The 24,047-nt window shown below is 55.4% G+C and overlaps 1 protein-coding gene across 7 annotated transcripts in view; it reads left to right on the forward strand.

The window, feature by feature from the left end:
- The window catches only part of GSE1 (Gse1 coiled-coil protein), a 502,305-nt gene that overhangs the window by 360,684 nt on the left and 117,574 nt on the right, over positions 1–24,047 (forward strand). For 2 of the 7 annotated variants that reach the window (XM_008974330.5, XM_008974332.5), the window contains exon 1: positions 1,600–23,352. The exons of the other annotated variants lie outside the window; for them this stretch is intronic. In XM_008974330.5, coding sequence (XP_008972578.3) covers positions 23,316–23,352 — 37 coding nt within the window. In that variant the 5' untranslated portion in view covers positions 1,600–23,315. Of the gene's footprint in view, positions 1–1,599; positions 23,353–24,047 lie in introns of those variants that run through there. 7 annotated transcript variants of the gene reach the window in all.

The following is a 24,047-nucleotide window of genomic DNA, read 5'->3' on the forward strand; positions in this document are numbered from 1 at the left end:
TTAGAAATTTCTCTGTTTGGCCGGGCGTGGTGGCTCACGCCTGTAATCCCAGCACTTTGGGAGGCCAAGGCAGGTGGATCACCTGAAGTCAGGAGTTCGAGACCAGCCTGAGCATGGCGAAAACCTGTCTCTACTAAAAAAAAAAAAAAAAAAAAAAAACAAAAATTAGCCGGGCATGGTGGTGGGCACCTGTAATCCCAACTACTCAGGAGGCTGAGGCAGGAGAATCGCTTGAAACTGGGAGGCGGAGGTTGCAATGAGCCGAGATTGCACCATTGCACTCCAGCCTGGGCATCACAGCGAGACTCCGTTTCAAAAAAACACAAAAAACAAACAAACAAAAAATCTCTGTTTGCATATGTGTTATAATGGAGAGATCTTTAACATGTATTACATAAAAATGACTCAAATAAATATGCATATGTTGGAAGATGGGTGTTCAAAGTATGTTTTTAGCTTTTAATATCAATGTTATTGGCCAGGCATGGTGGCTCGTGACTGTAATCCCAGCACTTTGGGAGGCCAGAGCAGGAGGATCACTTCAGCCCAGGAGTTTGAGACCAGCCTGGGCAACATAGAGGGACCCCATCTCTACAAAAAATTTTAAAAATTATCTGGACATAGTGGCACGTACCTGTGATCCCAGCTACTTGGGAGGCTGAGGTGGGAGGATCGCTTGAGCCCGGGAGGTGGAGGCTGCAGTGAGCTGTGATCCAGTCACCGCACTTCAGCCTGGGCAACAGAGGGAGACCCCGTCTTAAAAATAAATAAAATAAACTCGGCATTATTGAGGGATGGTTTGCATTCAACAAAATGTACCCACTGTGAGGGGACTGCTCACTGGTGTCTGACATATGCGTACGTCTGTGTAAACCCCACCCCATTAAGGTCTAGAATAATGCTGTCACTCCAGAACGTTCCTTCTCAGGTATTCCTTCCCAATCATCTCTCCACCACAGCCAAGCCTTGGCAACTGTCATCTGCTTTACATCCCTTTAGGCTAGTTTCTAAATTTCTTCTTCCTTTTTTTTTTTTTTTGGAGATGGAGTTTTGCTCTGTCGCCCAGGCTGGAGTGCAGTGGCCTGATCTCGGCTCACTGCAACCTCCACCTCCCAGGCTCAAGCAATCCTCCCACCTCAGCCTCCCAAATAGCTGGGATTACAGGTGGGCGCCACCATACCTGGCTAATTTTTGTATTTTTAGTAGAGATGAGGTTTCACCATGTTGGCCAGGCTGGTCTTGAATTCCTCACCTCAAGTGATCCGCCCACCTCGGCCTCCCAAAGTGCTGGGATTCCAGGACTGAGCCACCACGCCCGGCCAATTTCTTTTTTTAAAAAATTATGGTAAAATATACATAACATTACGTGGAATCCTGCAGTACCTTTTTGTGACTGGCTCATTTTACCCAGTGCAGCATCTTCAGAGTCCCTCCAGCCTGTGGCATCCACATTTTCTTCCTTTTTAAGGCAGAGCCATCTTCCACTGTCTGTGCGTACTACATTTTGTTTATTCGTCGTTTGTCTGCAGACTCCTGGGTCGTGTCCGCCTCTTGGCCGCTGCTGGTCGTGCCGCCGTGAGCTCGGGTGTGCAATGTCTGTTGGGGCCCTCCCGTCGCTTCTTTTGGGGTACTGGGGTAGTTTTGCCTGCTATGGAACCTCACGGAGATGCAGTCACACAGCGTTGCTCCCCTGTCTGTGACGTCCGTCAGCGTTGCTGCGTGTATTGATAGCCTGTTCCTTCTGCTGCGTGGTGTTCCGTGGTAGGGATTTAGCGGTTTGTTGGTCCAGTCTTTTGCTTTGGGACAGATGCTTGGGTTGCTTCCAGCTGGGGCTGTGTGAATGAGGAATGAGGAGCCCGTGGTCTTGGAGGCATGTGTGCACGGCATGGCAGCAGCTCCTTACACACCTGTTTCTTAGAGCTGATTGTGCGGGACTGTCTCACATACACAGAGATGGTCTGAGCAGGGGACCCAGGCCTTCTCAGGGCCAGGATACAGACAGAAATGAGACCCAGCCCCGGCCCCAAAGGGCTCCAGGCTCAGTGAGGTGGGGCAAGGTCACACCAGCCTGGGGGAGGCATGAGGAAGCCTTGCCCTGTGTGCTGCTGCCTGACTCTGGTTCCTGCCTCACGGTGCCGAGATGGTGGAGCAGCCAGTTCAGAGCCACAGTCATACAACAAGGCATCCTTACGGAGCCCTCGGGGAATGAGGTGCTCGTCTTTGCCTCCCCTTGTCTGCGGCCACAGCCAGGTCTCCGGGGGGTATGAGATTCTCCCAGATGGGAAACCCTGGCCTCGGCCTTCTTTCTCTGCCCCGCCTGGGTTACCTCCGGAGTCAGTGGGATTTTACAGACACCCTCAGCCTGTGTGACCCTGGAGCTTTTCCAGGCCGCTGAGGGGAAGCTGCAGAGGGTAAAGGTTGGCCTTCTTATCTGGGCCCGGGAGAGAGGGATTAAAAAGCAAAGCCACCGCGGCCCTCTGGGTGTGACAGTTGGCTGATAAGAGGAAGGTTGCTTGGGGGTTGGGGTGATACTGGGTGAAAGGAGAAGTGGGTGGGACCCCCAGTAGGTCCTATCACTGACCTGGAGCTGCATGTGTCAAGATACCAGCCCCAGGGCCTGAGAGACCAACACAAAATCCCTGGCTAGGCGCCAGTGGGAACCATTTTTCCACCCTCACCCCTACTCTGCCTGCAGAAATAAAGCCGTTGCCGCAGGGCCAGCGGGCCTTCTTTCTTAATTCCCTCCAGCTTCAAAGGCCTGTCCTGTCTGGCCCTACCTCTGCCTCATGTGGTCTCTGACGGGCATTCATTGGGCACCTGCTGTATACCCGGAAAGCATTTATTGAGCACCTGCCATACACAGGCCCTAGGCCTAGGCTTTGGGATTCAAAGATGGAAGACACAGTAAGGGCTGAGTCATCAGGACAGGGGCTGCAAGAGGGGACAGTAGCAAAGCAGACCCAGAAGGCCAAGAGAAAGAGATTCAGAAGAACTTGGAGGGAATGTCCCAGGGAAACGGTCCCCAGGAGGGAGGCCCAGCCACCTCTAGCGATTAATGGGTTTTGGCCAGGTCACCAACAAGGCTTCTGTGGCTGAAGGCCAGGAAGTTCTGAGTTCTCTCCGTGGGGCCTCCCTGGCTTGCTTCCTTTAGGGAAGTGGGTGGTGCTCAGGAGGTGTCGACTGGGGCTCCTCTGAAAAGGAGAGGCTGAACCTTCTCTCAGTAAGTAACAGTGGAGTTGGCTGCATGGGGGTGAGAAGAAATAGAGCCCCATCCAGAAGCTCCAGGAGGCAGGACGGTCGGCCAAGCAGCCTCTAGTTCCCAGGGAGGAAGAGGGTCTCCAGGGTGTTCCCTGCTTGCCAGGCGCCTCTGCAGTCCTTGCCTGTGTGGGCCGCGGGCAGGGCTCGTCTAGCACATGGGACATCGGTCACACCTCACGGATAACGGAGGGCTGGGCCTCCGCTGTGTTTCACACGGTCGGGTGGCAGCTTCTTCACCCACACTCAGTGTGACAAGGATCTGAGGTACTGCGAGGCCACGGGCCCTGCATGGCAGTGGCTTGGAACCCAGGCCCTCTGGCTCCCAGCCCCTGCCCTCTCCAGGAGCCTGCCTGGCCTGGAATGGCCATGTCACTGTTCCTGTCTCTGAGGGGTGAGAGGGAGGGAAGAGGTGCCCGGGGCCTCCTGGGATGGGCCAGGTGTGGCTGATTTTGCCACTGCTACAGGCAAAGGGATGGGGCTGCTGTCAGGAAAGATCATGGGTCACAGGGGAAGTCTGTAGAAACTCAGGACCTGGAATGGAACCAGCGAGGAATGGTGACCCTGTGCATGGGACACATGCTTCTGGAGTTTGGAGAAAGAGCAGGACGCCTGACGTGGTCATTGAGCCTTCCGGCCAGCAGGCCCCACCCCGACGAGTGGGCTGGGCAGTGGTCAGGCCTTGCCCTCTCCAGCACCTCGCCCAGGAAGGCTCCAGTGAAGCCGAGATGCAGAAGCAAGACAGGAGGGAGATTCCAGCTGCCCGTTCTGTGGCTCATTAGTGGCTCTGAACAGCGTTTGGTCGGGAGGCAGGTGACGCAGGGCCTAAAATCTGGGCTGCAGGTTAGCTGTGGATGGTGGTGGCCCACGCTCAGGCTGTCCCCATGACAACAGACCATCAAGGATGGGCTGTGTGAAGAGGAGCCGATCCTGATTTTGATTCTCACAGGCATTTGCTAAGAGCAGGGGAGTGGAGAGAGGGCGGGACAGTGGAGACAGGGGGATCTCTGCCCCGCTCCTGGGAGCTCGGTGACTCCTGGACCTGAGACGAGCTTTAAAAATGCAAAGGTGAAGCTAAGTGAGGGCTTGAGGGCTGCCCGGCCAGCCCAACCTGGGGTCAACGGGGCTGCCCAGGCGCCTGAAAGCTGGGGCCCAGCTCAGCCAGGGCTCGAGTTCTGGGCTCAAGCTCCCATGGAGCAGGAACCCCCCGTGGGAGGAAGCTTCCAGAGCCATAGGGCTCACAGAGGCCACAGTCCCCATCTGGATTCGTGCCCAGCCACCTTCCGAGGCACCTGGTTGGCTTCGTACCTGGCCACTGACTTGTCCAGTCACTGTGTGTCTGCTGCATAGCTGATCCCATGGTGAAGACCGAAGAGGCCCTGGCGAGAAAGATGAATGAAGGACAGAAAAGCCAGGTGTGAATTCAGAAATCAAATGGTACTCAAAGCCCCGCAGCAGAGTGAGGGGTCAAGGAGGCTGGGGCGGTCGGGGTGGGCCTCTCTATGGAGTTTGTGTTTGAGTATAGGCTGGGATAGAGCCAGGAGCCATGGATAGCCACACAGAGGCCACGGCCAGCACAGAGGCCTGAGGCAGGGAGGCGAGCGTGGCTGGAGCAGGGGTGGACGGAAAGGCAGCTGAGGCCAGCTCTTGAGTGAGGGCCATGGAGCCAGAATTGCAGCCTTGGGCCCGGACCCCTCCCTGGGCACCATTTCCCACTGGCCACCCGGCTGGATTGCTGGCCTCTCATCTCCCACAGCCGTAGCTGAATCAGGAGACCCAGGCCGGAAGGGGAGGGGAGAAGAGAGGCACGCTGGCCGTTCTGAGCCGTTGTCGGGCCACCCTAGAGCCACCTGTGGCCGCCCGGCTGGCCCGCCAGCAATGGGTTTTTAATTATCTAAATATTGCCTCTGCCCTTTGCTTTCAGCCAGGACTGCTGAGCCCTGCAAAAGGCAAATCGCTTTCAGTGGCTCAACTTGTGGGGAGAGACGGAAGCTTTTCTCCCTGGCCTGAGTGCAGTGACTATGATCTGCTTGGTTTTCTTGTTGAGAAGAAATACAGCAGTGCGGCAGGGAGTTTACAAGGGTGGGGGTACTGGGGAGCAGAAATACACAAATTCCCCTCAGTCCCCAGCAGCCTTTCACCTCCTGGCATGTACCGTCTTGTCGCCGGCCCCATGCGTCCTTTCTTTTCTCTGACGGCGCTTGTAGCCAGGGAGCTTGACAAGGGCCTGGGTCTCGACTGAAGGTGCCCTGGGGGAGCCAGCCTTGGAAGCCAGCAGGTGGTTTCACTGGGGACTTGCCACCTTCGGAGGCCCCTGTGGGGAGGAAGTGGAGGAGGAGAGGGCAGGTACCGCTGCTTGCAGGGAGGAGGTCACCCACCAGACCAACCAGCTCTTGGAAAAGGATCTGGGAGCAGGCTCGGTGCCCCACTGCCGCTCTCTGGACACACAGGATTTAAGCCACCTTCATTTCCTTTCCTGCTTTAACCTCCCTCTTGCCCTGGAAGACCTCTGGGGCTCCTCCCCATCTCCCACCAGTCCCTCTCCAGCCCCCAAATCTCCCCCACCCACCTCGGTTTCCCTTGGCTGGAGTGGCCTACAGCTGTGTTCACCAGGAGTGGGTCTGCCACTGACTCTGCCATCCCGGCCACCATGGCATCCGCCCTGGGTGCTCTTCAAGGCCGGTGCCCCTGCACAGTGCCAGCCCCGCGGGGCATGGCTCACCTTCCCCTGCCTCCACACAGCTTTGCCCACTCCTGTAAGTGTCTTAATTAAGGAGCTGTGCAGTTTATTTATGTATGGACCCAGCCTAATTGGTGTGTTTGTCTTTCCTCGTTATTCCCAGCTGGACAGAGCCGTTTGAACAACAAATGCAAAAAGCCTGGATCTCTCCACCGCAGTGTCTATTTTTGCAAACCTGCTTGGTGCCCCTGCTATTAGCTGCATGCACATGTTTCCCGGCTCCAGCCACATGCCCGTAAGCACTTAATTGTGGGTGCAGTTAGTCAAGGCGGGCGTCTCTCTGCAGATTTCAGGGGTGAGGGAACCTAATTACACCTGCAATTGAGTGCTTTAGCAGGGACAAAAGCTGCCTGTTCAGCTAATTGCAGGCACCAAAATTGCCCCCACAGAAAGAATCCCTGGTACAGGCTTTTCGAGCCAAGGCTATGAGTTGTAATAAAGAATGGATAACTCGAAATTATAACGGTGGGGGGTGCTTGTTTTGGCCTAAAGGATTCAGCTTTTTGCAATAGTCATTACACCTCTGGGTTGTTTTTCTCCACTGTGGAGGCCGTTCTGTGGCTGGGTTTGTTTTTTCATTAGCGCCTGCGTTCACACAGAGACATGTCATGTTGAAGGGAAATTTGGGGTTAATCACCTCCTCTCACCTATCTGCTCACTGACTAGAATGATTCACCAGGCTCACCCAGAACAGGCGGATGGCTGCCCTGTCCCCTCCCTGAAGGCCTTAGTCCAGTGTGTTCATTTAGTTAGTTTGCTACTGAGCTCCCATGTGGGCAGGGCATTGCTCTAGGGGTCATGGCAGGGAACAAAGGAGAGTCCTGGCCCTCATGGGGCCTGTGACCTGGTGAGAGGTTAGACTGCCACTTCTCTTGTTATGATTTCCTCTTCTCTGCAGACAGCTGCAGGCTCGTCTTTTATTTTATATCGAAGTCAGCAGGGTTGTTGTACGGGTGCCTATAATTCCAGCTTCCAAAGTCACTGCAGGTCTGCTTCTGTCAGCTGTTGTGGCTGCTGATTCTCGACTGGGAAGTGTGGTTTGTTGTTTGCCTGGTTATTTTTGATTGTGTACAGCTCATTGTATTTGAAACATTTTTGTAGGCATACTTTGAAGCCCAGAAGGAAGGTGCTTTCCTTCAGGAGGACGTACACGTCTGGCAGGTGCCTAGAGACACGGCTTTGGACCCCCTTCATCCAGTTCAGGCCTTGATGTTCATTGGGCAGCACTAGAGATTCCACCCTGCCTGTCCTTTCACACAGGGGCTGGTCGACTTGCCCTTCACTCACACGGAATAGGTAGTTCTTTGGAGACATGGAATAGGTAGTTCTTTGGAGTCCCAGCTTATTGTGGGGAGGGTCTCCTATCGGATCCCCAACTTGTGCAAAGTGCCTGAGGCTTGGCTTTGTGTTCCCCTTGACCCTCAAGGCCATAAAAACAGAAATTCAAATTTCCTAGGACCTGTAGATGCCCTTGGGGCAAATGTGGCCTCTGAGCTAGGTCAGCTTGAGGATTTCCTATTTCCATTCCTTTTGGCATGGTGATCCCTTCTAGTCTTGACAGCTCTTTGGTGCTAGAGGTACCCAGGTGTGGTGGCTCACAACTGTAATCCCAGCTTTTTGGGAGGCTGAGGTAGGATCGCTTGAGCCCAGCAGTTTGAGACCAGCCTGAGCAACATGGTGAGACCCTGTCTCTTCAAAAAATTAGCCAGGTGAAGTGGCATGGGCCTGTAGTCCTTGATACTAGGGAGGCTGAGGCAGGAGGATCCCTTGAGCCCAGGAGTTTGAGGCTGCAGTGAGCTGTGATTGCACCACTGCACTCCGGCCTGAGCAATAGAGTGAGACCCTGTCTCAAAAAAAAGAAGCCTAGGGTACGTTCTCATCTAGTTTTTTTGGGTTGGTTTTACTGGCCATTATGAGACATTCAGGCCACTTCGCCAAGCAGGGTGGTGTGGCGGGGATGGGGGTAGGGGCAGAGACAGAGCCTGAGAGGAGGGTCTGGGGGCAGTGCTCGACAGGGAGAATGGTGGGGAGCAGCAGGCATTTTGTCCAGCGCAGTCAGGGTGGGAGTAGGCAGCTGCATGGAATGTTCAGGAGGAGACCAGCATGGAGGAAGAGTCTAGAAGCCATCCAGGGAGGCTGATAGGCCAAGACTGGGATGGTGAGAGCTGACCACCTGGGGGTTCCCCGGGAGGGCTGCCAGCTGCAAGAGGACAGCTTGAATTGGGGGCGACCGAGACTCAGTCAACAAAGAGTGCCAGGCCCTAGGCTAGGGCCTTCCCGAGGGACTTTCTCCACTGTGCCCTGCCAGAGGCGGAGCCTGGGTACCCGGAGGAAGCCACACAGCAGCCACCTGGCTGGCACAGGCCTCACTGTCCTGACCGTGTCCCCACCGCCCCAGCTGAGCTCCTGGGCCAAGTGAAAACCCTTTTCTAAGTCCAGCTGGTGGGAAAGTCTCACCTGGGGGCCCACACTGTCCCCCACTTCTTGCCCAGCAGACCCCTGCCAGCCACTCCGTGGACAAGGCAGGGCCATGGGCACATCACAGAGGGTTCGCTTCTGTGCCTGGGATCAGAGTGGGCCTGAGGTCCTGTTTCTGAGTTGTCACATAAGAGGCAAAGCCACGGGGCACGGTGAAGGGCTGTCTGGAGGACAGAGCGGCAGGGATGGTGTTGATGAGCAGTACAGGGGGAAGGGGCCCTGCATGGCACAGAACATTCCACATGCGTGTACTCTGTCAGGGGCCACGTCCCTGCCTCGCTGCTTGTCCTTGGTGTGACCTTGGGCTGACTTTTTCCATCTGCAGAAGGGGAGAGCAGTCTCCCTCCCCAGCACTGGGAACGGGCTGAGCATGAGGGAAGGCTGTCTGGGCATCAGGGGAGTTGTGAAGTTTGGAGATGTGTGGTTTTCAAAATGCATCCTTGCCCTCGGGGTAGAGAAGGCAGTATAAAGGGTGGGAGGCCCAGAAGACATCAGTCATTTCAGGGTTTTATTAGGGCAGGCCTCTGCCTTCAGCTGCCCTGCCCCACCCCCACCCCATCCGGTTTTGACCTTCTGGGTGGAGGAGGGGGAGCCCGCTCTGCGTGTGATTGTCTGTGTGCATGTTGGAATTTGTAGAGTCAGGGCTGGGATGCGGGGAGGGTGTGAACCCACATTTGGATCAGCAGGCGAAGGCGGGGAGCAGGCTGCACAGGGCAGCTTTCTCTTTGGAAACCCGTTCTGTTTCTTAAATGTCAGAGTGAGCAGATGGTGTGTCTGAGTTTTATTAATCATGGGCTCACCGAGCTGGAGGGCCTGGGGGATCATTTCGTCCAAGTGTCCTACAGAGGAGGAGACTGAAGGCCAGAGCCACACTGCACCTGCCACAGGGGCAGAACCGTGCTGGGACCCAGCATCCTCTCCCACACCCATAAGCCTCCGCTGTGCAGAACTGAACAGGTGTGTCTCACTCTGCCCAGGCGCAGCCAGCCTACCTCCCAATGAAGAGCTGAAGCGGAGATGCTTCTGGGTTGCTCCACCCCCACAAACAACCGGAAAGGCCGTCTTTGGGACACATGGGTTGGGACTGTGACTGCTAACTAAGAGTGCTCTGGCCTTCGTGCTGTGTTCAGCTCAGCACAAGCTAGCGTTTGCTGTATGAGACTGATGGTCGTGAAGCCCGGGGGACTGTCCACACAGCACCTGGTTTGTGGGTGGCCCTGCTGGCCCCACCTCTTCACCATGATACTTGTGAGTCACATGACCTCCCCCCAAGTCCAGCACCAGGCTGGGGCTTCTCCCTCCCTGCAGCAGCTGCTGCAATACAGGGTACTCAGTAGTTTCCCTCATTACATGACCTGAGAAATGGAAGCCACTGTTTTTAGCGTAAATGCCCTTAAGAATGTCTCCTTGTAGCCGGGCGTGGTGGCTCATGCCTGTAATCCCAGCACTTTGGGAGGCCAAGGTGGGTAGATCATGAGGTCAGGAGTTCAAGACCAGCCTGACCAACATGGTGAAACTCCATCTCTACTAAAAATACAAAAATTAGCCAGGTGCAGTGGCAGGCGCCTGTAGGAGGCTGAGGCAGGAGAATTGCTTGATCCCAGGAGGCAGAGCTTACAGTGAGCCGAGATTGTGCCATGCACTCCAGCCTGGGCGACAGAGCAAGACTCCATCTCAAAAAAAAAAAAAAAAAAAAAAAAAGTCTCCTTTGCCTTGCTTTTCCCAAATATATCCTATAGCTGTTCCAGGGGCTAGGAGATGGACCCAACCAGGGACACAGCCTGGATTCTATAGAGATAGCAGAGGGAAGGCTAAGTCATACTACAGTGTGAATGATTAATAGTAGATATTTCTTTTCAGAGCAGGTTTTGTTTAGGTTGGGGAGAAAGAGGACTGCAGAGAAAAGGGAGAAACACTGAGATGCCAGAGGCACCAGGGTTGCCCACTCCATAGAGTCCACACCCCATTCCCCGTGTTTTTTGCATGAGCCCTGCTGGGGGGCAGGCCCTGGGTCCCTTCCCTTCTGATCCTGTTGTCCTGAGTCACAAGCTTATCCCTATCTTGGAACCATTGGTTCTAAGCAGCACTGGAGAATCTGAGACAGCTGGAAGACCAGAGCACCCCATTCAGCCCCTCTAAATTTGTATGTGGTAAAGCTGGGGCCAAGAGAGGGCAGCTGTTGGCTCAAGGCCAGCCGTAGTAGGAGGTCTAAAACTTGTGTCACCCAGCGTGCTGGCTGGATTATTTAGGCTATGCGAGTGGTTCTCTACGGAGGCAGTTATGCTCCTCGGGGGACAGTTGGCCGTATCTGGAAACTTGTTTCTAATTTGAGACAGTATCTTGCTCTGTCATCCAGGCTGGAGGGCAGTGGCATGATCTCAGCTCACTGCAACCTCTGCCACCCAAGCTCAAGCGATCCTCCTGCCTCAGCCTCCCAAGTAGCTGGGACTACAGGCGTGCACCACCACACCTAGTTAATTGTATTTTTTGTAGAGATGGGTTTTCGCCACATTGCTCAGGCTGATGTCGAACTCCTGGGCCCAAGCGATCCACCCACCTCGGCTTCCCACAGTGTTGGGATTACAGGCGTGAGCCACTGCGCCAGCCTGTAGACATATTTTGATTGTCATGACTGTGCCGTTCTATTGACATCTTGTGCGTCGAGGCCAGGGATGTTGCTAAACATCCTGCAACGCACAGGACAGCCCCCACAGCAAAGAATCATCCGGCCCCCAGTGTCAGTTTTGCCGAGGCTGAGAAACCTTGAGCTGTGCCCATGCTTTGTAAGCGCCAGGACAGAGGAGCCATTCTACTGAATACCCCATGCTGGGGACACATCGAGAATTCCCCCATCAGTTCAGGCATGACCTGCTGGAGGGCAAGTAAAGGACAGCTCAGGCCACGGGGACAGTCCAGAAAGAGCAGGCGAGGAAGACCAATAGGAAAGGAAGTGGCTGGGGCTGACTCCAGATTTCTTTGCAAGGTAAAGGCAGAGAAGGACACAGAGGGCCCTCGGGCATCCCACTCTGGTCTGTCGCACTAAAAAGCTCACACCCAGCATGAGGGGAAGGACAGGGATGAAGCTGCTCATAGAAACCACATCTTGTTGGCCAGAGGGCTACATGGACCTGAACCAGTTAGGCCCAGGAGGAGACAGCGAGATCTGTGTGTCATCCACAAATGGGGAATTACAACCCTGGCAGTGACTTCTTGTCCAGCATACCCCAGCAGCCGGCAGTGGGAAGGGCTGTTCACAATGCCTGTTTTCCTGGAGCAGGGCCTCGCCTGGTCTCTGGAGTGCCTGGGGAGAAGAAAGCCTTGTCGGTTTGCCCCCAGGCAGCAGAACAGGACCGCAGCCGGAGCAGGAGGTGAGGAGGCCAGCCGTGCCCGTGCTGTCACGGTGTCCACAGATGGTGTGTGAGCCACTGGTCCAGGGACTGCAGAGTCGCATTTATTCCCATATTTCTCCTCCCCTCGGGAGACCTCCGTGGTGCCTTCCAACAGCTCTTGCCAGGCCTCCATTGGCTCTGCACAATGCAGAATGTGGACAACCAGGGCTGTCTGAGATTACCAATGGACTCCCTCCAAAAGTGGCCCGTCTGTGTCCCAGGAGGCGTTCCGAGGACAGGCAGAGGGTCCCTTCACAGGGATGAGCTATGTGGCCTGGGCAGTCCCCAACACAGTCGCTGTCTGATTTCTCTGGCATCTCCATAGTCATAGGAAGGAAGGCCTTTTGTCATATTGCTGCCTCTATCTTGTAAAACCATTATTTTAAAGAGTTCCCAAATACTGAGCTTGCTGGCAGCTTGCTCCAGGGGCAGCCCCAGAATGGAGGTCGGACACACAGTTTTGCATGTAGACTGCAGATGCGGTGTTCTTGCCCTTCCTGTTTTTTGTTTGTTTTGCTTTTAATTAAGAAGGGTTTCTGGGTAAAGTGTCTTTGCCAGCTCCTACCACGGAGAGATGAGAGAGTTGAAAATACAGGGCCTGGCTTCCGACTTGTCTGAGTTCCAGTCTGAGCATTGCTTCTTACTGGCTGTGTGACCTTGGGCAAGTCACTTCACTTTTCTAGGCCTTTTCAGTTTCCTCATCTGAAAAATGGGGATAATAATAGACTTGCTTTTGTTGTGAAGATGTAACAAGATAATGTACTTAAAGCATGTAGCACAGTATTCGGCAGAAAGTCAGCATCCGGAAAGGAGACCTAGAGACCTATGGGTATGTGTTGTTAGTTTGTTTTTTTGGTTTTTTTGTTTGTTTGTTTGTTTGTTTTTGGAGACAGAGTCTCGCTCTGTCGCCCAGGCTGGAGTACAGTGGCGTGATCTCGGCTCACTGCAAGCTCCGCCTCCCGGGTTCACGCCATTCTCCTGCCTCAGCCTCCCGAGTAGCTGGGACTACAGACGCCCACCACCACACCCGGCTAATTTTTTGTATTTTTAGTAGAGACGGGGTTTCACCGTGTTAGCCAGGATGGTGTCGATCTCCTGACCTCGTGATCTGCCCACCTCGGCCTCCCAAAGTGCTGGGATTACAGGGGGGAGCCGCCGCGCCAGCCATTAGTTATTTTTATTTTTCTTGAGACAGTGTAGCTCTGTTGCCCAGGCTAGAGTACAGTGGCCCGATCTCAGCTCACTGCACCTTCCGCCTCCCGGGTTCAAGCAATTCTCGTGCCTCAGCCTCCTGAGTAGCTGGGATTACAGACGTGCGCCACTGTGCCCAGCTAATTTTAGTATTTCTTAGTAGAGATGGGGTTTCACCATGTTGGCTAGGCTGGTCTCGAACTTGTGGCCTAAGTGATCCACCCGCCTCAGCCTCTCAAAGTGCTGGGATTACAGGCATGAGCCACCCCGCCCGGGCAGTGTTGTTAGTTAAACTCACACAAGCCCCCGTAACAAAGAGGCTCAACCTCTCAGGGGTGCACTATATTAGAAGTTGTACAGTAGATATTTATTTCTCAAGGACACGCCCACATAATGTAGGATTGGTGGGGAGCCAGAACAGGGGCCTCTGCCCTGAGCATCATTTGGGGAGTTGATGGAGGTGTTGCTGGCTTCAGTATCTGTACTCAGAGTCATCCTGGGAGAAGGTATGCATAACAAAGACCTAGGAAGAGAAAAACAGAGGCTCGCACAGGCAGCTCTTCCGGGCCAGGCCTGGACGCGGCCAGTGATTCCTTCTCCCACATTCTCTTGGCCAGAACTTGGTCACCTGGCCCCACCCAATTGCCCTAGAGGCTGGGATGAAAGGGCATGGCTTGGTAAGAAGCTGGCCACCAGGGATTCTTGTCGTTACTGTCACCCCTGGCCCTGTGGGGCCTGAAGGTGTGCGCAAGGCCAGCAGTTAGGGGTGGACCCTCAGGAAGGCTGGCGGGCCATTTCCCCGGGCAGATGGCCACATCCGATGATCTCCGGGGGCCAGGCTTCCACCCAAAGCCTGGCTGGTAAATGTGTGTCACGAGGGAGTGAGATGAGAGGGCGGGCAGGTCCCAGTGGAGTGTAGACGTGAGTTTTGTGGAGGGCGGGCAGCCTCACCACACCCCTGTCCAGGGCCTCAGGACACTTTATCTCAGTCTGAGTCTCTGTGACACACCTGAAGGATGGCTTGACCCAGCTGTGGCCCAAAGCATGCGGCTTCCAGACTTGGACAATGCCCAGAGCTTCCCAGGGCTGGTGGGACAGAGGGCATTTGATAGAAGTGACAGGATGTATTAGCTTCCTGTGGCTGCTATAACAAATTACTGCAAACTGGGTGGCAGCTTAAAACAACAGAAATGTATTCTCTCACGGAATGAAACTGAAATCCAGGTGTCAGCGGGGCCATGCTCCCTCTGGAGGCTCCTTCCTGCCTCTTCCAGCACCCGGGGACTCCAGACATCCCTCGGCTTGTGGCCATATCACGCCAATTTCTGCCTCTATTTTCACGTGGCCATCTCTCCTGTGTGTCTTTTCTTTTGTCTGTTCCTCTTTTAAAAAACATGTTTTTGGGGTAATGTGATAGTTTAATACATTTATATAATTAATGTATAATTTAATACATTTGTATAATTTGTACAGATCAAACCAGTGTACTGGGGCTAGGTGTGGTGGCTCATGCCTGTAATCCCAGCACTTTGGGAGGCCGGGGAGGATGTATCACCTGAAGTCAGGAGTTCGAGACCAGCCTGGGCAACATGGTGAAACCCTGTCTCTACTAAAAATACAAAAATTAGCCAGGCATGGTGGCATGTGCCTGTAATCAGCTACTTGGGAGGCTGAGGCACAAGATTCACTTGAACCCTGGAGGCGGAGGCTGTAGTGAGCCGAGATGACACCACTGCACTCCAGCCTGGGTGACAGAATGAGTCTCTGTCTCAAAAAAAAAAAAAAAAAAAATTAGTGTGCTTGGTATATTTTTCTTTTCTTTATTCTAGAAATATTCGAGGCCGGGCGAGGTGGCTCATGCCTGTAATCCCAGGACTTTGGGAGGCCGAGGCGGGCGGATCATGAGGTCAGGATATCGAGACCATCCTGGCCAACATGGTGAAATGCTGTCTCTACTAAAAATACCAAAAAAATTAGCTGGGCGTGGTGGCGCATGCCTGTGATCCCAGCTACTCTGGAGGCTGAGGCAGGAGAATCACTTGAACCAGGGAGTCAGAGGTTGCAGTGAGCCAAGATTGAGCCACAGCACTCCAGCCTGGTGACAGAGTGAGACTCTGTCTCAAAAAAAAAAAAAAAAAAAGAAAGAAAGAAAGAAAGAAAGAAATATTCGAATTATTCTAGCTATTTTGAAGTGTACAATAGATTATTATAAACTATAGTCACCCTACTGATCTATAGAACACTAGGTCTTCTCTTTTTTTTTTAAACTAGGTCTTATTTCTATCTAATTGTATATTTACACCTATTAATCAACTTCTCTTCTGCCCTGCCTTCCCTCTGCCCCTCCCGCCTCTGTCATCATGAGATCCACTTTCTTAGTTCCCACATATTAGTGAGATCATGCAGTGTTTGCCTTTCTGTGTCTGGCCTATTTCATTTAACGTAAGAATCTCCAATTCCACACGTGTTGCTGCAAATGACAGGGTTTCATTCTTTTTTACGGGTGAGTAGTATTCCATCGCACGTAGGTACCACATTCTCTAGATTCTTTCGTCCGTGTTGGACACCGAGGTTGATTCCATGTTTTGGCTGTGGTGAACAGTGTGGTGATAAACGTGGGGGTGCAGGTGCTTCCTCTTGTTATAAAGACCCTTGCCATTGAGTTTAGGCCCACCCTAATAATCCAGGATGATCTGGTCTGGGGATTCTTTTTTTGTTGGAGACGGAGTCTCACTCTGTCACCAGGCTGGAGTGCAGTGGCTCGATCTCGGCTCACTGCAACCTCCGCATCCTGGGTTCAAGTGATTCTCCTGCCTCAGCCTCCCGAGTAGCTGGGATTACAGGCGTGCGCCACCACGCCCAGCTAATTTTTGTATTTTTAGTAGAGACGGGGTTTCACCATTTGGCCAGGATGGTCTTGATCTCTTGACCTCATGATCTGCCCGCCTCGGCCTCCCAATGTGCTAGGATTATAGCGGTGAGCCACCACGCCCGGCCTGGAGATTCTTAATTACATCTTCGCAGATTCTTTCTAAATAAGGCCACATTCACAGGTACCAAGCAGACATATCTTTTTTCTTTTTCTTTTCTTTCTTTCTTTCTTTTTTTTTTTTTTTTTTTTGAGACAGGGTCTTTGCTCTGTCGCCTAGGCTGGAATGCAGTGGCACAAACACAGCTCACTACAGCCTCAATTTCCTGGGCTCAAGAGATCCTGCTGCCTCAGCTTCCCATGTAGCTGGGACTATAGGCACACACGCCACTACACCTGGCTAGCATTTTTATTTTTTGTAGCGACGGAGTCCCACTATGTTGCCCAGGCTGGTCTTGAACTCCTGGGCTCAAGCAGTCCTTCCACCTCGGCCTCCCAAAGTGTTGGGATTATGGGTATAAGCCACTGCACCTGGCCATGTAGACATCACTTTTGGCAGATTACCATTCTGCCTGCGCACAGGGGCAGGCTGGGGATGCCTCGGTCCCAGGATCCTGGTTAGATGCTCTGAGAGGAGACAGCACCCGTGGGTGGGGTGTGCCCTGTAGCTCCCACCAAGCAAAGGTAAAAACAAAACCTGGATATGCAGAAGTCACCATGAGGTGTGACTGCACAGAGGTTCCCTTTTTTCTTTCAACCTCAGACTGGCTTGAGACTTGGAATGTTCATAGACGGTCCAGGGACCCAAGGCCTAGAGCCGGACAGAAAGAGAAAGAGGGTGTGTCCTCTCCCTGTATGCCCTTGCCCTTGGTGAGTGACTTCACTTCTCTGGGCCTCAGCATCTTCATGCACAAAAGTGGGTGATGGTCACTGTGGTGCCCATCTCAAGGGGAGGGGATGCTGGGGCAGGTCGTAAGTAAGATGACATCATAGGAAAGCAGGCATTGTGGAGCCCCAGTGCACTAAGGCCCCATCAGTGGGAGCTGCTATTAGCATTATTACCACTGTTATCTGAAACACAGGACTAATGGCTGCTCTGCTCATGGAGTCTGTGTGTGCCAGGCACCGGTGTGATTACACACATGTTCCTGGAGTGCGGGGGTGATTCGCCTCATTTTCCAGGTAAGGAAACTGAGGGTCAAAATGTTGATGTCACTGCCCGAGGGCACACAGAGGGTGGGGGCGAGACGGAATTTGAAGTCTGACTGCAAACCTTTGCTGATGGTAATGAACATGCACTCTGGAGCCAGCTTGGGTTCCAACCCCAGCTCTGCCACCCACTGGCTGTGTGTCCTTGGGCAAGCTGCTTGACCTCTCTGTTCTTCACCTGGAAAATGGAACTCATGGTGACCTTGAACCAGATTGTCACGAGGATCCAATGCGCTATCCAGGAAAAGTGCTTAGAACAGCAGCTGGCACAGACTGAGCACGCGGGAAGCATCAGCTGGTATTATTACCCTAAAGAGGGAAACGGAGGCTGCCCACCCGAGAACAGACGGGGCATTCCAGGTTAGCCACGCAGCTTCCCCGCCCCTCCCTTTCCTGGAATTTGGGGAGCAGTGCCTCTCTCCAGAGGGGGAGGTTGTGGTCTGGTCCTGGGGGGCCACCAGATGCCAGTGGGCACAGCTCCCAGCCGAGGCACCCCGCCGCCTGCACTCCAGACCCCAGCCTGCAGCCTCAGTTTTCCCAGCACGTGCTGGGAGGCTATTTTTATTGCTCTCAGCTGACTCTCTTGGCCAGCTAGGCTGTCTCCCTGCTGTGGCAAATACAGCCCCGCTAGAGGGAGTCTGGGGACCCTCCATTTTGAAGGTGCAGCTGGTGTTGGGTGGGGGGCTGCATCTTCAGAGTGGGGATCCGGCGGGCCGCATGCCGCCTCCTGGGAAGCAGCCTAGCAGCCCCCAGCTTGTTTTCTCCCATTGAGACATGAAGCAGTTTTCTCTCTTTTTCTGCTGTGTCCAGAACATGGCCCTGGGCTGTTGGGGCCCATTCTTCCCTCTGACCTTGGGTGGGTTTGCAGCGTGGGCAGGGCTTTTTCAGGGAGGTGCGGGGTGAGTTTGCCCCTTGGCGTCCCCAGTCTTTAACAAGGGCTACCTGGAGGCTCGGGTCTGGGTGGTCCAGCCTGCCCAGTTTCCTACCTCTTTTCCATAAATGTCTGACTCCTCCCCAGCGGTGAGCTGAGGGATGGGGACAGAGAGCATTGCCACCACCGGGCTTTTCCGGAGAAGTGTGGGTGGAGAGAGACAGAGACATCCTTTCCTTGGACAGAATCCCTCTGGGGTGAAGTCTTACGAAGAGCACTGCCCTTCTCACATGGGCACCTGGCAGTCTGTCCTGGTGTGGCCTAGACTGGTGGCCCCTGTCACCCCTAGCCAGGCCATAGGCACCCTCAGAGGCAGGGGGGCTGCGGCTCCCCTGGGAATGAATGGCTGTAGTGATAGGTTCCAAAAGCCACAGCCAAGCCACAAGGGACAGTGGGAAGGGGAAAATCCTTCCCGCTACGCCGTTCAGCCACACTGTGGCAAACAACCGGGGCCGTTCAATGGAAGGCCGCCCGGGAGGCCCACGGCAGGGCACGGTGGGGTTGCTTTCTATTTCTCAGCTGTTTTGGCATCAGGTCGGCAGCTGTGGTGTAACCACCCTCCCATAGTGGGTCTCATATTTTCCTCCCTTACGAAGGTCCCTGTCACCAGGAAATGTCACTAACCTACTTTGAGACGCCCAGATCCAGGGCCAAAGGAGGCTGGGCTATCACTAGAATCTTACAGCTCTCCTTCCCAAGGGTGTGGCTAAAAGCAATTAGGGCTTGGCCTGAGCATTTTAAGGTAATTCAATGCAGGCATTCAAATACTTATTAGAGGGAGATGTTTACCTTTGACTAGGAAGCAAAGATCAGCCAGGAGCTGGCCCACCGGCATGCCCACTCTTCTCTGGCCCTCTCCTTCCTGGTCTGGCCTACCCACCGCCAACCCGGCCTGGGGAGCTCTCCAAGCCCCTGCTTCGCCTCCGTGCACTCAATTTCTTTCTTTTTTTTTTTCTTTGAGACGGAGTCTCGCTCTGTCGCCCAGGCTGGAGTGCAGTGGTGCAATCTTGGCTCACTGCAAGCTCCGCCTTCCGGGTTCACACCATTCTCTTGCCTCAGCCTCCCCAGAAGCTGGGACTACAGGTGCCCACCACCACACCCAGCTAATTTTTTGTATTTTTAGTAGAGACGGGGTTTCACCGTGCTAGCCAGAATGGTCTCGATCTCCTGACCTCGTGATCCGTCCGCCTCGGCCTCCCAAAGTGCTGGGATTACAGGCGTGAACCACCGCACCCGCCCCTCCTTTTTTTTTTTTTTTTTGAGACGGAGTCTCGCTCTGTGCCCAGGCTGCAGTGAAGTGGCGCCATCTCGGCTCACTGCAACCTCCGCCTCCTGGGTTCACGCCATTCTCCTGTCTCAGCCTCCCGAGTAGCTGGGACTACAGGCGCCCGTCACCACGCCCGGCTAATTTTTTTGTATTTTTAGTAGAGACAGAGTTTCACCGTGTTAGCCAGGATGGTCTCGATTTCCTGACCTCGTGATCCGTCCGTCTCGGCCTACCAAAGTGCTGGGATTACAGGCGTGAGCCACCGCGTCCGGCCACCGCGCTCAGTCTCAGGTGGACCTCGATGGCTGTCTCCAAGTGATCTTGCCTGGAAGCCAGGCTGATGGGAGCTCCAGACTAAAGGCCCCTTTCCCAATCTCCACAGGTGGCTCCCAGGAGGCAAGCTTCTTTCTGGCATAGTCTTCCCCACTGCAGCAGGGGAAGGGGGGCACCCAGCAGATTGGGGGAGCACCCCTCCCTCTGTACCATGCCTGTGATTGGCTCATAATTACAGGTTTATTGCCTGTACAGCTATTGTGTAATGACATGTTTGCAAATTAATTTTTATGGCTCCTGCCATTAGCATATACAGTGGAGGAAGGTTTAGTATTAATTACTACTGTTGTTCGTGTAATCCCGGAGAATTAAAAACCAATATAAGAATGACAACAGAAACTGATAGTTTAGGGTCTTTTAAAAATAGTTTTCTTTTTTTTTTCCCCTGAGTAAGATGGGAGATTTTTCCAGTTTGTGAGGGGTTAGCGGGTGGGCGGTAGCTCACCCGGGCGGTCTAACCCGCGCTCTGGCCGCCCCCCGCCCCGCCCCCCAGGGGCGCAGATCGTGCAGCTCGCGGGTGATAAATGGGTGGGAGGGGAAAGCGGGGGCTGGAGCGGAGGCCCGGCTGGGCGCGCGGGGTGGGGGCAGGGAGGGCAGGTGCCGGACCCCGACCCCGCCGCCCCGCTTGCCAGGCCGCCGCCGGCGGCGGGTGCAAGGGGAGGCGCAGAGAGCGCGCCGCCACGCAGCTCCGGAAACAAAGGGCCGCCGGCGCCGAGGGCCTGGCGCGACCTCCAGGGTCAGCGCGGGGCGGAGCAGCCAGAGGCTGGCGGCGGGCGCGGGCGGCCCCGAGCGGCCGGTTTCCTACAGGTCAGCAGCTCTGGCGCCCTCCCCTGCGCCCGCGTGCGCTAGGCCGCCCGCGGGGAGGGGGCGCAGCAGCGAGCTTGGGGACTCAAAGACGCTCCTCGCACCCCGGCGGTCGAGCCCCGGAGGAAGGCGGCCGCCAGCACGCCGCAGCCACCGAGCCGCTGGCGGCGGCGGGGAAGAGCGCCACCCCTCCCTTGGCTCCGAGCGCTCCGCCCAGCTCATTTAAGAATTTTTCTGGCGGGGTAGGCGAGGGTTTGGCAAGTGGCTTGGAGAGGTCAAAAGGCACGCCGCTCCCCCCTCTCCCCCACCTCCTCCAATTTGCCCTCCGGAGCTTTTCTCTGGGGTATCGTAATTCCGGGAGTTCAACTGTCATTTGAAGCCGCTGCATTTAGCAGGGACCCCGGGGCTGCCGCTGGGGACCCCTGATTTACGCAGTGGTTGGAGAGCGTTGGCAGGAACCCAAGCCTGGTGCGACCGCGGTGCCCCGCCGTGTGTACCTGCGGGCTCAGGTCTGTTCCTCAAACCATGATTGTATCTGGGGTCAAAAGGTGACCCCTTAGTGTCACCAAGTCGTGATTCCGGCTGGTTGTGCCACCGAGGGGCCCCTCAGAAGGTAAAAGGGCTTGAAAATAAATTGTCACATCAAGAGGCAGCTTTGCAGCGTGCGTTTAAGGAGAGGGTGGGGGGACGTGGGTAAATGGATCCTGTCTCTTTAAAATCGCTGGGCTGGACAATGAGCGCACAGGATGTGGTTTGGCGGCAGGGTTTTTTCCCCTTCGATTTGGGGAATTATCACATGGGGCCTTCTTGAGCTGGTGTGAAAGGGAGGCGGTGTGGGGAGGAGAGATACAGGCTCCACACTCACACTCTCTGTGCAGTTGATCGTTTTCTTAAACCAAATTAGCCGGGGCTTTCGTTACTATGGTGCAGCCGGGGCTTGCAGAATCCCAGTAATAGCATTTATTAGGTCTATTTGCCTGGAAGCATGCCTTCCCGGATCTGATAATGCACCAGTGCAGGGAGAGTGTGGGAGATGCTATCAAGCATTTGATTACACTTGCAACAGGGATTTTTAAGGGGTGGGGTGCGGGGTGAGGGGTGAGAGAAAAAGAAAGGAGGGAAACAAACCGCTCGCCCGAGGAGCTCACCAGGGCCGGCCGGCGTGTGCGTTGCCGCAGCCCCGCGTGGGTTCCACAAAAGGCGGCCCCGAGTCCCCGGGTCACGGTTTGGGGATTCTCCTCCCGGGTCCTGGCGGAGGGCGAACTCCCGGCTCCCGCAGCTGTCAGTCGTGGGTGGGGAGGGAGGGAGGACGGACGGACGGGCGGGCGGGCGGCCAGAGCGCGGAGTTGGGCAGCCGGAGGGGGGACCAGCGGCGCCCGCAGCCGCCCACTGTTTGCAAACGGCCCCCGCTTCGGAGCGAAGGGTAGCACCCTGCCTTCGGCAGCGGCAACCTCCCCGGGTTTGGAGAGCCGAGCCCGGCTTCCTGCGCCCCGCTCCCCGTCCGCATGGATCTGCCGCCCGGCTCGGCGGCCGCGCGGGGGGAAGCTCGCAAGTGAAACTATTATTATCGCCCTGCGAAGCATGGAGCTGTTGGAAGATGCCGCGTAGAGACGGAAGGAGCCGCCGCCGCCGCCGCCTTCAGCCGCCCGCCGCTGCGCCCCTACCCTTTCGCTTTCATTAGGGGAGACAAATCTGCTGTCAGGCAGCCAGCTTTCCAATTTACCGATAATGATTCTTGCATGAAAATTGATCGAGGGGCTCTCCACCGCCGTGCGCTCTCGCCTCCCCGCTCTCCTCCTGCCTCCTTCTGCCCAGGCGCCAGAGCCCCCGCGAGTTCTTTCTCCTCCTCCTTCCACCCCCTCTCTCTGAGTCAGTGGTGGGACGCCGGGCCAGGGAGATAACCAAAAAAGGGGGGGGAGGGGTGTTGGTGGCGAGAGGGGGAGGGGAGCAGGCTCCCCAGCCTGCTTTCTCCTGCCGGAGACTTGTTTGCAATCGCCGCCTCTTTTATTTACGAGAAGAAATCTCCCCCTCGGTACTTCTTGGCTGTTTGGGTATTAATTTTCTCCTCTCCCCTCTCCCGCTCGCCCCCTCCTCCTCTCCCCGCCACCCCGCCCCTCCTCACCCAGTAGCTAAGGGGAAACAAAACAAAGCCGATTTCTCCTTGGCAACAAGAGATACCCCCTCCCGCCGCCCCCCCCCCTTCCTTTTTCCTTCTGGTTCTGAACGTGAAACCCTGTTGGAAACAGGTCTCTTGACCCTCGCCCTTGACATTCAAATGGCTGAATGGAGGAGAGATTGCTACTCGCACGTCCTGGGGGCTGTTTTTTTTTTCTTTCCCCCCTCTCTCTTTTCCTTTCAAATGAGTAATCCCTGAAGATCTTAACCCCCCAATTTCATCACCCTCACCTCCCCCCTTTATTTTTCTCTCGCTCCTCTTCCCCGCCTGCTTCCCTCCGCCGCGCTCCCCCCTCCTTTTTTTTATTTGCATCTCAAGTCCAAAAGGCAGAAAATACACACGCGGCGAAGACACCCGGGCAGCCGTGGAGGCTCCGGCCCGTCCTTGGTCATCAATTACCTCATTGTGGATCTGCCAGGGCCAAGGTGGCCGAAATTGCCCGGGCGCTGGTCGGAGAGAGAGCCTTTTGATCATCTTGCGGGGCGGGGGGGGGGGGAAAGACTGATTTTTTTTTTTTTCGTCGCTCTCGGGATCGCTCTTCTGCCTTTATTTTATTGTTTTGGACATTTTTGAGCGCCGTGGCTTGAACGGTGCTTTTTTGTTCATTCCTGGGTTTTAATATTATTTTCCTTCTTCATCCCTCTCTGGCCACTATGGAATTCTAATTTGAACCATGTTTGGATTGAAGCCGCCTCTGTATTACTTACCAGGTAAGCGAGCCGTGCGCCTCCCTGGGTCCCGCGCGGCGCCGGCGCGCCCGGGACCCTCCCTCACCCGACCCCCCTCCGCCAGACCCCCGAGCCAGGGTCGGGGCATTGGGTCCGCCGGTGCCCTCCGCAGACGCGCGCGGCCTCGGATCCTCCCGCTGCGGTCAAGCCCGCGGTGTGCGTGGCTACGTGCGGCGGGGAGCGCCCACCTGGCCCGCCGCCCCCATCGCGCCGCCGCCGGGGGTTGCGCGTCTCGCTCCTTTTGTCTGCCGGGAGCCGGCTCCGTCGCGGCGGCGGAGCGAGAGGCCGAGGCACTTAAACCTTCCAAGGTGAATTAAGCGCCGAGTGTGAAGTTACTTTCCTGCAGGCCGCCCCGATCGGGTAGCATGCCCCCCCAACCCCAGTCCTGGGGTTTATTTCCCTCTCCCTCCAGCCAACCCCCTTGCGCGGTCTCGGCGCGAGCGTGGCTCGCCGGCCCCCCCCGCCGCTCCCCTTCCTGCCTGGGATTCCCTGTAAGGTTTTGTTCCGCCGAGGTCGGAGGAGGGGGCCGGGGAAGCTCAGGAGGGTATTTGGCGTGGCTTCCTGTTTCCTTAACCTTCCTGCGCGGTGACAGCCGCTTGCCCTGTAACTTTCTGTTTCGGGGCAAGTCGCGCTTTCAGCCTGGAGGGGAGGGGAGGGGAGGGGAGGGGGTTGACAGC

This window comes from Pan paniscus, chromosome 18, assembly GCF_029289425.2.
Source record: "Pan paniscus chromosome 18, NHGRI_mPanPan1-v2.0_pri, whole genome shotgun sequence".
NCBI lineage: Eukaryota > Metazoa > Chordata > Mammalia > Primates > Hominidae > Pan > Pan paniscus.